The sequence below is a fragment of the Sabethes cyaneus genome, chromosome 2 (genome assembly GCF_943734655.1).
Source record: "Sabethes cyaneus chromosome 2, idSabCyanKW18_F2, whole genome shotgun sequence".
NCBI lineage: Eukaryota > Metazoa > Arthropoda > Insecta > Diptera > Culicidae > Sabethes > Sabethes cyaneus.
Genome location: NC_071354.1, coordinates 162,913,457 through 162,928,985, shown reverse-complemented (window position 1 = coordinate 162,928,985; position 15,529 = coordinate 162,913,457). Strand labels below are relative to the sequence as shown.

The 15,529-nt window shown below is 39.1% G+C and overlaps 2 protein-coding genes across 2 annotated transcripts; one reads left to right on the top strand and one right to left on the bottom strand.

Annotated features, from left to right (window-relative positions):
• The first annotated feature begins 1,918 nt into the window (after nt 1–1,918).
• LOC128737396 (adrenodoxin-like protein 1, mitochondrial) lies at nt 1,919–2,651 on the top strand. Its single transcript, XM_053832023.1, has 3 exons — nt 1,919–2,057; nt 2,123–2,174; nt 2,232–2,651. Exons 1-3 carry the CDS (start codon nt 1,964–1,966, stop codon nt 2,581–2,583), a joined length of 498 nt encoding a protein of 165 aa, XP_053687998.1. The 5' UTR covers nt 1,919–1,963; the 3' UTR covers nt 2,584–2,651.
• A 157-nt stretch (nt 2,652–2,808) lies between these two features.
• Nucleotides 2,809–7,006, bottom strand: LOC128738690 (transformer-2 protein homolog alpha-like). The gene is made up of 5 exons (XM_053834009.1): nt 6,763–7,006; nt 6,636–6,700; nt 6,330–6,573; nt 3,344–3,687; nt 2,809–3,281 (listed from the first exon to the last, which is right to left on the bottom strand). The coding sequence occupies exons 1-5, from the start codon at nt 6,793–6,795 to the stop codon at nt 3,167–3,169; spliced, it is 801 nt and encodes a 266-aa protein (XP_053689984.1). The 5' UTR covers nt 6,796–7,006; the 3' UTR covers nt 2,809–3,166.
• Nucleotides 7,007–15,529: the final 8,523 nt, after the last annotated feature.

Below are 15,529 nucleotides of genomic sequence, written 5' to 3'. Positions count from 1 at the left end.
AAATTCTTTTTTTTTTTGCGTAGGACTACGTCTTACCGCAGGGTGTCATTCCAAAATTTAGATTGGGACCAGCGTCACTAAAGAGTGAAAGATTTTGAACGCTAATAGCTCTTCTAATACAAAACGGATTTTGAAGATAAGCATATTGTGCGCGTATTCCCTTACTGGACACGACGGTTGAAACAGTCGTGTTTTTGAACGGTCGTAAAAAGGGTCGTTTTTAGCTTTTGACAGATAAAATGTCGAATTGTGTCATCATCGCTGTTTCATTATTGGAACCAATCGAGCAAAGTAAACAAACCTAGGAATTACCGTTCTATCAGAAGAAACGGAATGAAATTCAGCATGAAATGAATTTGTATTTTCAACGCCGGTTTGCCGAAATTTTATTGTGAATAAAGCGTAGTTTATCCTTCATTATCCAAACAAGCAATAACAAAGCAATAACGTTCGTATTCGAAAACAATTTGTTTAAGGCTTTTGTATGATTAACACGAAGTCACGATTAAGGTTGCGACAGAAACGCAATGAGCCTGTGTTGCCAGTTATGGCGATAAAACATTACGAACTGTGTTGCCATTTTAGTCTTTTTTTTACCTTTGGAACGTTTGAAACAGTACCTGAACTCCCCTCGGAATCCATCGATCAAGTAAATGCACAATACCATTCGATTCACAAAAGATGCAGCAATTGTCTGGTTTTAATAGTAATTATCGTTTTTCAATTGTTATATGACAAAAATTAACCAAAGCTTTTGAGGTAAAATTTTCCCATACATTTTCCATGCGATCGTTTTACTCCCCAGGCACGGACGACATACACCTACAATACGCTAAAAGCCAACTGTAAAAATATTCAGGAGCGACAAGTAAAAGAACAACAACGCATCGCAACACCCATTAAAACTGCCAAGTGAGATGACTAAAACAGAAGCGAAATGGTATAAATACCATTACAAGGCTGAAAGCAGCTTCTTTTTTACTCAACCTTTAGCGGGCCATACCACCCGGGAGCAGCGGCAGCAGAAAGCAACTTTAGAGCGGTAAATAACTTTCGGCGGGAACACACCACCCGGGAGCGGCAGCAGCAACGATAGCAGCGAGTGAATTTAGCGGCATGGAGAAACAGGCGTCAGCAAACTTTGCAACCATGACTGGCAAGAAGCAATCGAACAACCAAACGCTGGTTTTCACCATCTCACATGGTTTTTCTTATCTGCTGATAGCAAAAAACTGTTTTTAAAGTCTATCCGTAATATTAAGATTAAGATAAAGATGGATTTTTCTATCCTACATACGCGAATATTCGTCTGCCGAGTGAATCTCCCAGAACAGAAGGGAAACCATCACAAGAGACAGAAGCAGCTTCTATTCAACTCAACGTGAATATTTATTTTGCGTAGTCCTACGCTAACCCTGCGTTCGTGCCTCTAGGCACAGATCCTTCTACTTTTTTTTGATTATAGTCATACAAGTCAGTTCAATTTTAGTTTTTCAAGTCGTCAAATTTCAAGTTTTTTCATAAGTTGTCTGTCACAATTCCGCAACATAAAATCAGTATGCATCGCTGGCACCCCATCGACATCTCTATATCGAGCTGCAGTAAACGTCAGCGACAGCATGTCCGGGGCTCAAAATTTGACAGCGGGCCCAAATCAGACTGCTGGCAGTTGAGTGAAACGCAGTGCTGAATTGCTATCTCATTTTCGCACACACGAGATGTTGGCGGCGAGAACCTGGTTGTCTGCCATGGGCTTGATCGCTGGGCCTTTATGCATTCGCCAGACTATACACAAGTGACTATATAACATCTTCGTTAAAAATCAGGTTTGTGCGATATTCATAAACGTCAACCATTATTTTGTTTACACTGTTTTTTTAATTGATATTTTTGACCCAGGCCGGCGGAGAGATTAGACCAAAATTTGTGTAATTTCCTGTTCAATGCTTGTAATCTCACTGAAATGTCTATATCCACTGGTGTACGTTATTTTGCACAGAATCTCTTCAGCAACTGGCATTGTATGCTGATAGCTCGAAATGTTCAACTGGCTCGCAGTAAGTTGATTAATGAATTAATAAAATTTAATATACACAACAGTAATTTTTTTTGATTCATTCAGTTCTTCGACACGGAGAGTACGAATGGCAGGATCCCAAAAGCGAAGATGAAGTGTGGGTATAACTATGACATTGCAATTTCTTTTTGTAACTTTGTTTGGTTTCATGCAGCGTAAACATTACGTACATTGACAAAGACGGCAAAAGAGTACCGGTACGGGGTAAGGTAGGTGATAATGCTCTTTATCTTGCCCATCGATACGGTGTCGATATGGAGGGTGCCTGCGAGGCTTCGCTGGCATGCACAACCTGTCACGTGTATGTGCTGAACGACTATGGCAACCGGTTGCCACCGTCGGAAGAGAAAGAGGACGACCTGCTAGATATGGCACCTTTCCTAAAGGAGAACTCCCGTCTAGGCTGTCAGATTGTGTTAACCAAGCAGCTGGAAGGAATGGAACTGCAACTACCGAAAGCTACGAGGAACTTCTACGTAGATGGACACAAACCAAAGCCGCACTAGTTTGGGAAGAAACAATGGAATTAGACTGATATCTAGTTTTTCGAAAGTAAATTGTTTGTTATTAGAGACAAGAGTTATTAAAACATTTATTTTAATGTTTGAATATAGAGAATAGATTTTTGTTTGAAAAGATTCAAATCATATAGAGAAAGTTCAAAACCTTATATTTTTTCGGACTTTTCCAAAGCATTCGGATGTAACAATATTCCTATTACTACATATCTGTTTATTTTTCTAAAAATCAAATTCAAGAAATAGTTTTGGTAGGTAGTTATGGATTTTTACTGTTTGAAGATTTCATTTGACAGAGCATGCGTAATTCGTCAGATGTATTGTTTTTAAAAACTTGTTACCAAGTTATTTTTCTGTGGCATAATTTTTACGTGATTTAAATTATACCAGTTATTTACTGTTCTGTCCGAGCATGCCTAAAAATTGCGATAGTCATAATATAAGATAGAGGCCACAACCTTGCCTTTTAGAAAAGGAAAAAAACAGAAGAGATGATAAGCATCAGCAAAAGTTACTACATCATCGCAGCATATCCGCCCGGTGGCTCTACGATACCCATCAAAGGCCAATGTCAACGATAGCCAGCACCTCCTCTGTAGTAATCATTTCGTGTTCTTGACATTGTCGACCGGTCACGAGTACGGGTGTCTGGAGCAGTATACTTTTCTTGATAATAGTACTGATCTCTGTTGTAATCAATGTTATAATCAATGATAATTTAGTTTAATGGGGCAAAGACGTGACTTACCCGTTTCCATATCGTCGAGCCTCCCGTTCCCATCTTTCGCGTTCACGGGCTTCGATTTCACATGCCCGACAGTGATAGTACCCTCCGGTGCTTGCCATAGTAGCACCCATGTTACCTCCGGCAACGGGAGCTGGTGGCGCGAACGATTGTCGGCCGCCACTCTTCGGGTAGCTCACTTTCCCGTAGTAAACTCCGGGTGTTGGGTCGTGCGGCTTTTCCGTAGCCGAAAAGTCAATCCTTATTCGGCGGTCACCGATTTCGATCCCGTCTGCTTGTGCGTGAGCCACCTTGGCGTCTTCGATGCTATCAAAGTAAACGAAACCGAAACCACGCGAGCGCCCGGTCTGCGAAAGGATAAAGTACAGAATTTATTAAAGCTAAAACTGACAGAAATTGAATGAGTATTGGACGTAAATTGAACAAAAGGTAGCATATGATACTAGACGTGGTCAGCATTTAAATTTTTTGGATCAGCGTCTTCGATCTCGTCTGACATTTTAATAAGCAATCCAAATCTTGTCTCTGACATACAAGTTGGCCACGAAATGTGATACTGGTCTTAAAATTGTACGAGTCTCCACTAGGAAAAAATATTGTTCAGTTGCGTCGTCGCATTAGCTCAGCATATTTATCATATTAAGGAGTAATTTATCTTGATTAAATCCATTATAACTCCTGTTTGTTCTAAGCCTTGGCGGGTCAGGTTCCTCGTATTGAAGTTCAGGTCCGACAGACGTAATCTCGAGGCCAATTCTTGCTCGACCAAAGGGGTACATCGAAACATTACGGCCAATATCTGGACTGCTTGACCTCCAGCATTCTTTCAGATCAGATTCGTGATGCACGACCTTTCCATTCCGACCTTTCTGGATTTGCTGACAGCTGTACGGATCGGGATGCCATACTGCAGTTGCAAAACGCATGGTGTTGAAGAATTGGTTGTTCTTTCTTGATTAGCAAAATCGCCGTATTGATCCAAGTGTAATTTTTAACAGAAGTAAGTTTTACAATCGACGGGGGATGGTAAAAGAAAGTAATGAAACAAAAGTGTTGATAGCGTCTCGGGGGAGACAGGCGTGAAGGGAAAGAGCTGAAAATTATGTAGAGGAGGGTCATTGAACCAACGCTTATTAAGTTTGTATAACGTTCCTCTTCATAAACTCGACTTAAAATTATATCCAAGTCGAATGCTAATGGGCGATTTAAAGGAAATGAAACGTCTTTTGAATTTTCTAGTTTTTCAGCCGAAAATTTAGACACAAATTAAAATTTCTCGCATAAGAAATAACTTGAAGCTCCTCAAATGTAATTTTTAAACATGGTTGTAGAAAACAAACATCGGGTATAAGCTCTCTAGGATTCAGCTCAATTTTTGGGAGTTGTAGTAACTAGTACTTATTTGTTTTTCGAAAAACTGGTACGAACGAGCCAAAATTTTCAAATTGCTTGAAAATACCTTTAAAGCCAGCTTTCCTTGACAAAAAACGAGCAACCTTTATTTAGTAACTAAGGCATTTTTCGAGAATTAGGAATGAAATTGCTCAATTTACCCCGGTGTATAGCTGAAAAATGACTATTTTCTTATCCCAGTTTTTTTTTCGTATAACGTATAATAGAACAACTATTTAAAAACGAGTAGATATTGTTTCATTGATCGAGAAACGATACTACACGTATTCATGTATTATTTATAGTAGTAAATATTCTCATTACTCATAACGATCAAAAAGTTTTTTCCCATAAAATAGAGCGTTGAATGTAACACAAAGTAATAGTTTCAAAATGGTTTTTTCTTCCATAACTCCAATAAAAAACTCAAAAAGTAATATCGTTATGTCTTCAATTTCACCTAAAACGATTCACACCTAGAACAGGAAAAAATGTGCCAACCTACGAAAATTCGAGCGGAGTGTAAATGTTCCTATTATGGGCATAGAATAATGGAATACAAAGTTAAGGTTGGAGCACTGTAGACCAGTTGATACTTGTCAATTTGATTTTGCACAGCGCTTACCTCTGTTTCACCTTGGATGCAAACACAGCATCTGGAAGCTCATGCTTTGCAGCAGTGACCAACATTGAACTAATGTATTATTCCATCTTCTTTTGTTCTTCGTTCGAGAGTATCACTAATGCAAGCATTTCTTTGATCTTCGCTAGAATTTCTTCATTTTTCATAATATTTATTTTCTACACACCATCATAGAAATTTCTTCGATTTTCTTCATTAGTCTTCTTCCGCTCTTCGTGACCATTGATAATCTTCTGGCCGCATGTTTTGGACAAGTGAATCAAACTCTTCCAACATCTTCATAATAAATCTTCTTCGAAACACTTCATCTGATCTTCTGGTTTTCTGTAGGCAACCTTTCGCCATCGGCAAAAAATCTTCTCTTCATCGCAAAATTTGTCCTCTTCAAAAGGACATGTTTAGCTGTTCTGAAGTAAAACTTAGCACACGATGAATACATTTTCTTATGTGTGAGTTACAATTCTTCATTTCCAAATTCAAATTCACATATCAAAATCAAATAAGGACATTAGAAACAAATAGAGAAATTCGAAACACAACAGAGACTGAAATGAAGTTGAGCTGTTTAGCGTTAATCACATTCGTTTTGCAAGTTGTTCAAAACGTCGTATAGTTATTATAGATTCTCAATTAAGCACTATACGTTGTTCTGCTCTATTAGAGATTTCAACTTATTTAAGCCCAATAATTTCAAATAGAAGAATAACGATTTTGCTAGCCCAACCCCTAGAGTCACGATATCAAATGTTTGGAAAAGCCTTTGACGAAATGCCACAATTCTGCACACATTTCACCCATAAATCTTCCAAAACGGTCACGTTTTGCTATATCCAAGGCCAGCAGGCGCTTGTTTTCGAAGGTTTCGCGAAAACGCACCACCGTTTGGTCGTGTACTTGGAATCATCACGGATTTTCTTCTTCAAAGATGGGAACAATTACACTGGCCTAGCCTACCTTGGCATCGAGCACTACGGTCGCCTTCTTCAGTGGACCAAATTTGGAAAAAACGTCGTACAGTTCCGCTTCGGTAGTATAGATGCTGAGGTTGAACACTGCCAGGACGAGGCTGGGAGGCATGGTCGCCGGCTCAGGCGCTTTATGGCTGCTTGTATACGAAGCATGACGAGGAGGTCGACGTTCGTAGCGCGCAGAGCTACCACCGGTGTATTCGGTGTAATTTCCGTACGATGAATCATATCTGAAAAATAATGTTATGGTTGAGGATTTATTACTATTCTTTAAGGTATAAGGTTCACCGACCTTTCACCCTCTTCACGATATTCTCGACGATACTTTCTGTCCCGACTGCGAGAACGGGAAGGTTGCTGAAACAAAACAAGTAGGTATCTTCAAACTGATCAAACTAAGTTGGGTTTGCCATTTAAACCTCATAATATTGATGGCCCCTAGAGTAGCTCATTTTATGATGGATTATATAGGTTCTTTAATGGATGATTTTTTTTAAACAATTCACAAATTCACCAAATTTAATTTTTTCCACTGAAATACCACTGCATTTTCTTGATACTATGTTCAGAATCAAGTAATATAAAGGCTTTAACACCTAATCCGGCAAATGATTTGATTTTTCACTGCTTTTATCAAGCGAAAAAGTTTTATTTGCAGAGGACCGAAAATCCGCATCAGCCACATTCACAGCAGAATAACGTTTCTAACGCAAACGCTAACGCATAGATGTGCGTGCAGTAATTTGACGAATTTGGCCTGTCACGTCAATGTACTCTGTCGCAGGTAACTTATAATAGATTCATAAATTCGGCTCCAGCTTTTCGAAAGGGCGTAACAATAAAATATATTTATTCAAACCGAGATTTTCTTGTTGTAAAATGTATTTTTGTTAAAATTATCGGCCTGCTGGTGCTACTGGCTTTGTTGTTGAGTAACAGTGGTGCTGAAATTGCGGAATTTTTGATTCCCATACTATAATATAGAGGACTTTAAGCTTAACCAGGATGAAGCCTCGGTTAATTTATAACATTTAGGTGAATGTGTTGAAAGTATCAAAAATATCACCAATATATTGTACACTCTTAAATGAATTTAGCCGTAAATTGGTTGAATTTAGCTAAAACTTGGTTAAAACTTGGATTTCGAGTAGTTTTTCTACCAAAAAATTGATAGTAGGAACTTAAAAGTGCGTTATTTGACACAGAGAATAATTCAATTATCGGTTGCAAGTAGCTAAAATTGGTTGAATTTTTTACCCACAATTTGGGTTTTTACGCTTTAAGGGCATTTTGAGTAGTTTCTACCAAGTTTTAGCTATATCCGACCTATTTATAGGTAGAATCATTTAAGAGTGTATGGAAATTGGTGGTGGTGGGTGGCTTCACAATTCGAACTATTTCGAGGAAATCTTTCGTTTGTTTTGTCCTCTGCCTTTCTTTACCAAATATATCTAGGATCTTTAATTGCTCAACCGACATACCGGGTTTCCGTATAAAGAGTGATCTGGTTTGAGTGCCAAATGTTTCGCAGACCTGCAAATGCACCCCTGGTCTTCCTCATCCGTGTGGCTATATTAGTCTTGGTACCATCATCAGGCGTTGTCTTGTTACCAAGATATTGAAAGGTGTCCACCTGCTCTTCTTGTTGTATTGTTACTGTGAAGTTAGTAGACTTAGTTTTAGCACAGACTAACAGACGTAACACTTCGAACAAATTTTCTAACAAAACATCGTTTCAGTGACACCCCTAAAACTTGGAAAAAACTACAAGGTATACAGCCCTAAGGGTTGTACGAAAGGGTGACGTAGGACTATATCAGATCATCAGATCAAAGACTAATGTAAACTGCATTTCTGGCATATGTATGTTTATAAGAATCTGTGAGTGCTATTGTTTAAGTGAATGTTCAAAAGAGAAGAACGAAATATTCACATTCAATTGTTCATTGAATGCAATGGTGGCTATGGAAATACGTGGACGAGGTTTCATAAGTACAACGCCTGCAACCTTTCAGGCATAGAGATTTCTTTTAAAAATCACTTGGGTGCATCATACAGGTTGAATGGTAATGAATGACAAGCCCACAGATTATTGTATTGAATATGATTATGCGTAGCCTGATTTGTTTCAATAATCTTACTTTAACTCGCCTTTAAAAGGGCCCTTGGTTACAAATAACATTAAAGCCAAAGCACGTTCATTGCAAATATGATATGAAAATTCCTGCCTTCAAAAACCAAAAATTTTGGTTCCATTTGCTTAATTAGTCTTCGAGTTATGGGGAAATTTATGTTTCATTTGTATGGGAGCCCCCCCTCTTAGAATAAGGAGTTTCAGTACACCATAGAAAAACATCTTTCCTCCAAAAACCCTCACATGTCAAATTTGGTTCCATTTGCTTGATTAGTACTCGAGTTATGAGGAAATTTTTATATTACTTGTGAGGAAGCCCTCCCCTCCTAAAGAAGGGAGGGGTCTCAATTTACCATAGAAAAAAATCTTGCCTTCTGAAACCCCCACATTCCAAATTTGGTTCCATTTGCTTGATTAGTTCTAGAGTTTTGAGGAAATTTGTGTTTCATTTGTATAGGAGCCCCCCCCCCCCTCTTACGCTATCCTCAAAATTGTTCTCTTACCGCCCTATAAAATTGCTGGTCATTTTATCTGTCCAACGACATATAAATTGTTCAGTTTCGTTCAGTAGTTTAGTAGTTACAAGCATTTGAAATCTTTCATTCAAACGTTACACTTCTATTTTCATTTTCATAAAGTGCTACCCAGTCACAGTATAGTAAACAAAGACGTAGTCCTACGTCAAAACATTAGCATCACCTGGTGCAGTCTTCGCGCTACGCGAAACAGTTTGCTATAAATTTAGCAATGCTATAAATTTACTTGTATATTATCTGACAACAGCGCTAGCGCAACCGAGCGACTTTCTCGCACAGCGACTGTTGTTTGAGTCTTAGCTTAGGTGAACATTTGAAATGATAGTTTTTATTGGCGTTGGAATGAGGCTTCAGTGTTACATCTGTTAGTCTGTGGTTTTAGTTACGTTGACTATGAGACCTGGTGCCTGGGAGCTTTCGGAGAGGTCATCTAACTTGCACTGCATATCGTTTCGGCGTTGTGCGGGCAAGACAATGTCGTCGGCTAGGTCAAGGTCATTTAGCTGCTCCATCGTTAGAGGAACCCAGGGCCTAAATTTGGTCTACTGTTAATTGCTCTAACTAATACCCAAGTAACAACGATAGCTGAATTGCAAGAGCAATTGCTGTTTACTGGCTGCTTTAAGGCGATCAAAGCTGCATAAAGTAAGCACTTAAATGGTGGTTGGACAAGCAATGTTTCAACTACTTTAAGTTCTTCAAGCCAGCTTTCTCTCTCAAAGGCTGATAAACAGGCTTAATAGCGGATTTTTCTGCTAAACAATCGCTTCTAAACAGCCAGAAACATCAAACCGTTTTACGGCTGCTTAAAGGTGTTAAAGTGTTGAGTAGAGGCTTTCACAGGGCTCACAGCTTTCAAACTACCCAGATAACACAAAATCGTAATAGAAAGTTCACATTAAATCGTTTTCATGTCAATTTCACATTAGAATTGTATAATGATTAGAGTTTATCAAACCGAAGTGAACAATACGTTGTTTTGCAGTCATGCGTGTCTTCATATACAATTCATGACTGTGAATTATAAAGCAGTATAGACGAGTGCAATATTTGATTATATCTTAATCATATATTCAGGAGTATTTAGTTGCGTGTTCTAAAAACTACGCAAAATAGAATTACAAATAGTTGTCAAAATTTTCGCACGTATATCGCCTCCACTTTGGTACATATATGTTCTTATATGGCGTGAAATATAACTTTTTCGTTCAGATATGATGTCGTATTTCTCAGTTGCAATCGAGGTATACAAACCAAATGGTTTACTGGGTACTTTAAGGCTGTTTAAAGGTGTTAAAGTGGCTTTACAAACTACCTTACAAACTTTACAAACTTTACTTTCATTCGGCTCACAGCACACATACTGTCAGATACTGATAGAATTTCGCAATTCGGCTGACAGCAAAAGTTTGTCAGTTATCGACATTATCGACTGCTTTCAGGTGTAAAGATATTCCCACTGTCTGTTCTGCAGATGCAGATCGGGCGGATCATACGGTGAGTGCTTTTGGACCGGAAGGTGGCGGTTTCAATTTCCGAAAAAACACCTGCATTTTTAATTAGCTGTCTTATACGAATTAAAGTTATCCAAAATTAAAAATATCGCGTTCGACAATGCTTACGGCAAAATAAAAATATCGCGTTCGATTTTTTTTAAATTTAAAAATAGATTTTTTTGCTACATAAAGGTTGATGAGACGTTGATTAAGCGACTGGAAAAGCATGTTGCATAACTATTTCTCGTTCTAAAAATAGAATTGACAGCATTGTGCAAACTGGCTGTTTAAAAGTGCGCTAAATCCTCCATTAAGCTTCATCGCAGCTTTAAAAGCAGCTATTAACAAGCTCGAATCTTGATAAAATCACCAGATTTAGATGTTTAAGAGCTGAAAAAAGGTTTTTACTTCTCAACCTAAACCATAGTTCAGCCACAGGTTGAATAAAATCAGCTATAAAAGCGTTTCATCAGCCTGAAATTGTTACTTGGGTAACTCATCCATAATGATGTGAAACAGACGCGCTGAGAGAATGTAGCCATGTCTCACACCAGCAGCACTGACGAACTGACAAAGTGACAAGACACATAGAAGAAAATGCTTTAAAAACTATCGTCCTACACATTTGCACATGCACACTAGCACCCTCTGTTATGCATGTTGCGGAGTAGCTTGCATTTGCAGGGTTTTATGCTGTAGGGTTTATAATTTGAATGGTTTCATACTGAAAACTCGAAGCAACACCCGCGCGTCGCTGTGTGGCCATGTTGCGAAACATGATTTTTCGAAAAATGAGTGGTTTTTGATTGGACGATGGAACTTACTCGAGTGTCTCGTCTGTTTGTCTGTGCCAGCAGTATGCTTTATAGTGCCGGACAAAACGCCACGCCATTGTACAAAACCTTACACGAAATGGCGCCTCAGGGTTGACGCGAGTAATGCAACGTAGAGTGACTACGGGCAAGATTTGCCCGGATGATATCTTGTGTTCGCCAGTACCCCACCGGCGAATTGAAGGTCCCTATCCTGCTGACGGATCGGGCATCTCAGTGTGAAAAGGACGGGAGCCACTGCGCCTCCTACCCTGTTTGCGTACGACAAACGGGGCTACCTCGCCAGCACCACGCGGTGGTAGGGATAGGAGTTAGTGAACAGAGGTTATGGAATGCGCACGTTCACCCTTTGCCAGGCCTACAGTTATATTGCTAGACAAAAATGATGATCGTGATGACCTCTCCAACTCTATAGATAAATAAATCAAACATTTTGTTCTGCAAGTGTTTTAGAGGCTTCAGATTACTGATGGCCATCTGTGCGGCTTTTAAAACTGGTTTGTGCAATCCGCGGACTGATTTTCTTTGGATTTGGAGAGTGCCCCAGATCCACGCATGTAGCACATCCCGCTCCAGGGTAACTTCGATCAGTCGGGCCAGTTTGCCTGGAAAACCGTTCTCATGCATTATTTGTCAAAGCTGTTGGCGCTCGACTGTATCGTTTGAGGCCTTGAAATCCACGAAAATATGATGCGTGGATACAGTGCATTCCCAACATTTCTGGATTTGTTGAGGAGTAAAAAATTGATTCGTAGTAGCACGGGTCCTCTAAAACCCTCCTCGTACTGCCCTATGAAATCTCCAACCTTTGGGGTGCTTTGGGGATAGATGACGTTAAAAAATCTTGGATAGCACTGCAGATAGCGTTGGATCGCAGCCGATCGTCCGTTTTGTAGATGGAACAAATCACACCTTCCATACACTCCTCTGGTACTTTCTCTTCCTCCCAAATCCTGCAAATTATCCAATAGAGTGCTAATGTTTTTTTAACCACTTTAGAGAGCGAAACCTCAGACTCCACAGTGGAAGGTAGAACCTCACAGTAGCAGGAGCGCGTAGTTCTGGGCAGTTTTCAGATGGTCTGATGCAACTACCCAACGATCCTAGTCGATATCTACACCCTGTGGGGGAACGTATTCGAACGTGTTCGATAAAACCCGGCCATCGAAGAGAATGTGGACGATTTGGTTCGTTGATTAAATGATTTCCAGGTTGGCCTTGTGGATATTTGTAATATAAGAAGAGAATTTAAGAAATTTAAGTGAGTGTGAATGTTGTGAATGTTTGAGAATGTAAGTGCTTTCAACCACTATCGGGCTCGGGAAGCCGCAAAGTTGATGTATTGGTGGCCGTTATCATTCGAGTCGTTGTCCAGACTGGAGCACCCTCCTTGCCTGCAGTTGCATGTTGAGTGTTTCGTTCTCGTTACCTGGTCCATTATCGTCTGCTTTACGACATTGAATATGTTAAATCTGATATCAAAATATTTATGCAGAAGAATAGAGTGACTGACTATATCATACGAAATCAGGACTTTTAAAACATTTGTGTTTCAAATCCTTCAATAAAACAGGATTACATTAACCGACTAGCAAGCTTTATGGTACAATGCTGGTATAACTAACAAGCCAGTCGTTGTATATTCAAATCTCCTTTGGGCGGTGCTAGAGTCAATAGAATCATTGCACTAGCCCCGTAATTGTCTTTGTAGGATCTTAATAGACTCTAGAAATAGGTTTCCTTGATTCCATATATACTTACTATACTTACTATAAATAAAATTTTCATTCAAATCTGAACTACGAACCAGTGAAAACTGATTTTCACTTCAACAGTCAGGAGTTTTATTGTACACTTATGGCGGTTTTCGTGACCAATTTTGGTCTTAAATGTCATCATAAGAGTGTAATAAAACCCAAATTGTTACTTGGGAGGTCTGTCGAACACAGACATTGATGAAGTCTGTAAGCCGTAGGTGAAATACGCAATCTTCTCGCGGCACGTGATAATTATCTGGACCCTGAATATTTCACAGGAGAATATCCCGTTTTGATGCAATCGTGTGTGAGTGTTCTGTCACCTCTGTAGTTTATAGTCTCTGTACTCATACTCGTTCAAAGAATGGCCGTCTAACTACAAGTTTGAAAAGTGTTTTAGTATAAAATTAACTGAAAATGACAAAAATATTCCTAGACCAGCTTTTTGTATTGACTTATTAATGAAGTCAGACATTTGAATATTTTTTTTAAAGAGACGAAGAAAATGGTAGAAGAAAGTGATGAAACAGAGGTGTTGTATCTCCAGGGTGAGACAAGACGTGAAGAAGAAAGATCGAAAAATTAGATAAGGGGAGGGGAGGGGCTACGTAGCCGCAAGGTTACCGAGTCTGCTTTGACAAGCGAGTGGTCGTGGGTTCGAATCCTAGTAGAATCAAGCCATTTGATGTTAAGTGACTTTAGCATGGGTTTATTCTTGGCCCCTCATTTACCCTTACTTTATGCTGAATTCTATCTACATTTACCCACTGAAGCCTGTTGGCAGTGCAAAAGTCCCTCCGAAGGAACGAAGGAGTTCTCGCCAGGGACGGCTATAATAAGGGATAATGCTGGCAGCGAGGAATAAGTGGGTGAAGTAGTTCAAGGTTCGAAGTAAGGGTAAACTCCAATACACACAAGCACGCATAAAATTTTAATAAGCATATCGCTCACTCATAGCGATTATAGCAAAAACAAATACAGTGCAGGTCATACAGCAAACACCCGGGTGATATCACAATAGATCAACTATACTGGTCGCAGTGATGAGTCCACACATGAAAAAAAAAAGATAACGGGAGAGTCATTGAAGCAACACTTATAGGTTCGTAGTTCTTTTCTTTCTACCAAATTGGGAGATGCACGGATTTCACCGATGGGAGCCAATTACAACCGGGTTCGAAGCCAACTTTTCTCCCAGGCCCCGTGATACGCCGATATTACGTAACCCTTGAACCACAGTTGATTGGACTGAAAAAAAACTGTCTTTTTTCTGAAATTACCCTTACCCTTACCCCCACATTACCCATTGCATTACCCTAAACCGTAGGTATATGTAGTAGTGACATTGCTGCGTGCCAGCACGTGGCTAGAGTGACTATATACAGAGTGGCGACAAGTCATCCCAAATGTATGCAATGCGGTTTTTCCAAGGTTTTTCTTTCTCTTTCCTGCATACGCGTTGGATAGGTCGTCTGCTCGATTGGAATGACACTGACAGATAATTATCATTCCAATTTTGACATTGTCGCCACTCTGTATACAGTCACTCTACACGTGGCACGCTGCAGAGTACACTCTTAAATGATTCTACCTGTAAATTGGTCGGATTTAGTTAAAGTTAGGTTGAAACTACTCAAAATGCCCTTAAAGTGTACAAACTCAGATTTTGAGTAGTTTTTCAACCAAAAAATTGGTAGAAGGAACTTAAAATTGCGTTATTTGTCATAGAGAATAATTCAATTATCGGTAGCAAGTAGCCAAAATTGGTTGAAATTTTTACCCAAAGTTTGAGTTTGTACACTTTAAGGGCATTTTGAGTAGTTTCAACCTAGCTTTAACTAAATCCGACCTATTTACAGGTAGAATCATTTAAGAGTGTAGCTCGCGGTGTGATGACGAAAGGCCGATCAACACAGATATTGGGTAAAAGCAGAAGAGGTTTCTGGGTAATATGAAGCGAATTAAAGTAGACTCGAATAATCAATAAAAATGTTTTTATTTTCATCTGAATTTTGTATAGACTTTTTCACAGTTTCCCATTTGTTGTTCTTTGATTAAAATGGTAATAAAAATTAAAGTTCATAACCTATTATAGCAAATATGATACAATCGGTTGCCTGCTTTTATTCTATAACCTGTCGTTAAAATGACAGAATGCAGTCACATAGGCTTAGCTGATTCCGCTTTTTTTTTGTTTTCTCGATTAATGGATAGTGGAGACGAATTGAAATTATTCGCTCAATCAACAACTCATCATCTGTTATTTATTTTGAAAACTTAGCATTTTCTAATACGATTTTGCACGTTACAAAGCACATGATCTTATTACTTGCTCACTATTAAACGAAAAACATCAATATTTCTTTTAATATTTTACATTTGGCGGGAGTGATGACGCGAATCTTACATTTGCCACTTGGATTACTCTAA

Bases quoted from the DNA above. Each gene is read 5' to 3' on its own strand.
- LOC128737396 (XM_053832023.1), top strand. From the start codon at position 1,964: ATGTCTATATCCACTGGTGTACGTTATTTTGCACAGAATCTCTTCAGC. The intron at 2,058-2,122 runs GTAAGTTGATTA...TGATTCATTCAG, and splicing joins AAATGTTCAACTGGCTCGCA to TTCTTCGACACGGAGAGTAC. The intron at 2,175-2,231 runs GTGGGTATAACT...GGTTTCATGCAG, and splicing joins CCCAAAAGCGAAGATGAAGT to CGTAAACATTACGTACATTG.
- LOC128738690 (XM_053834009.1), bottom strand. From the start codon at position 6,795: ATGAGCTACTCTAGGGGCCATCAATATTATGAG. The intron at 6,701-6,762 runs GTTTAAATGGCA...GTTTTGTTTCAG, and splicing joins GGGGCCATCAATATTATGAG to CAACCTTCCCGTTCTCGCAG. The intron at 6,574-6,635 runs GTCGGTGAACCT...ATTATTTTTCAG, and splicing joins TATCGTGAAGAGGGTGAAAG to ATATGATTCATCGTACGGAA.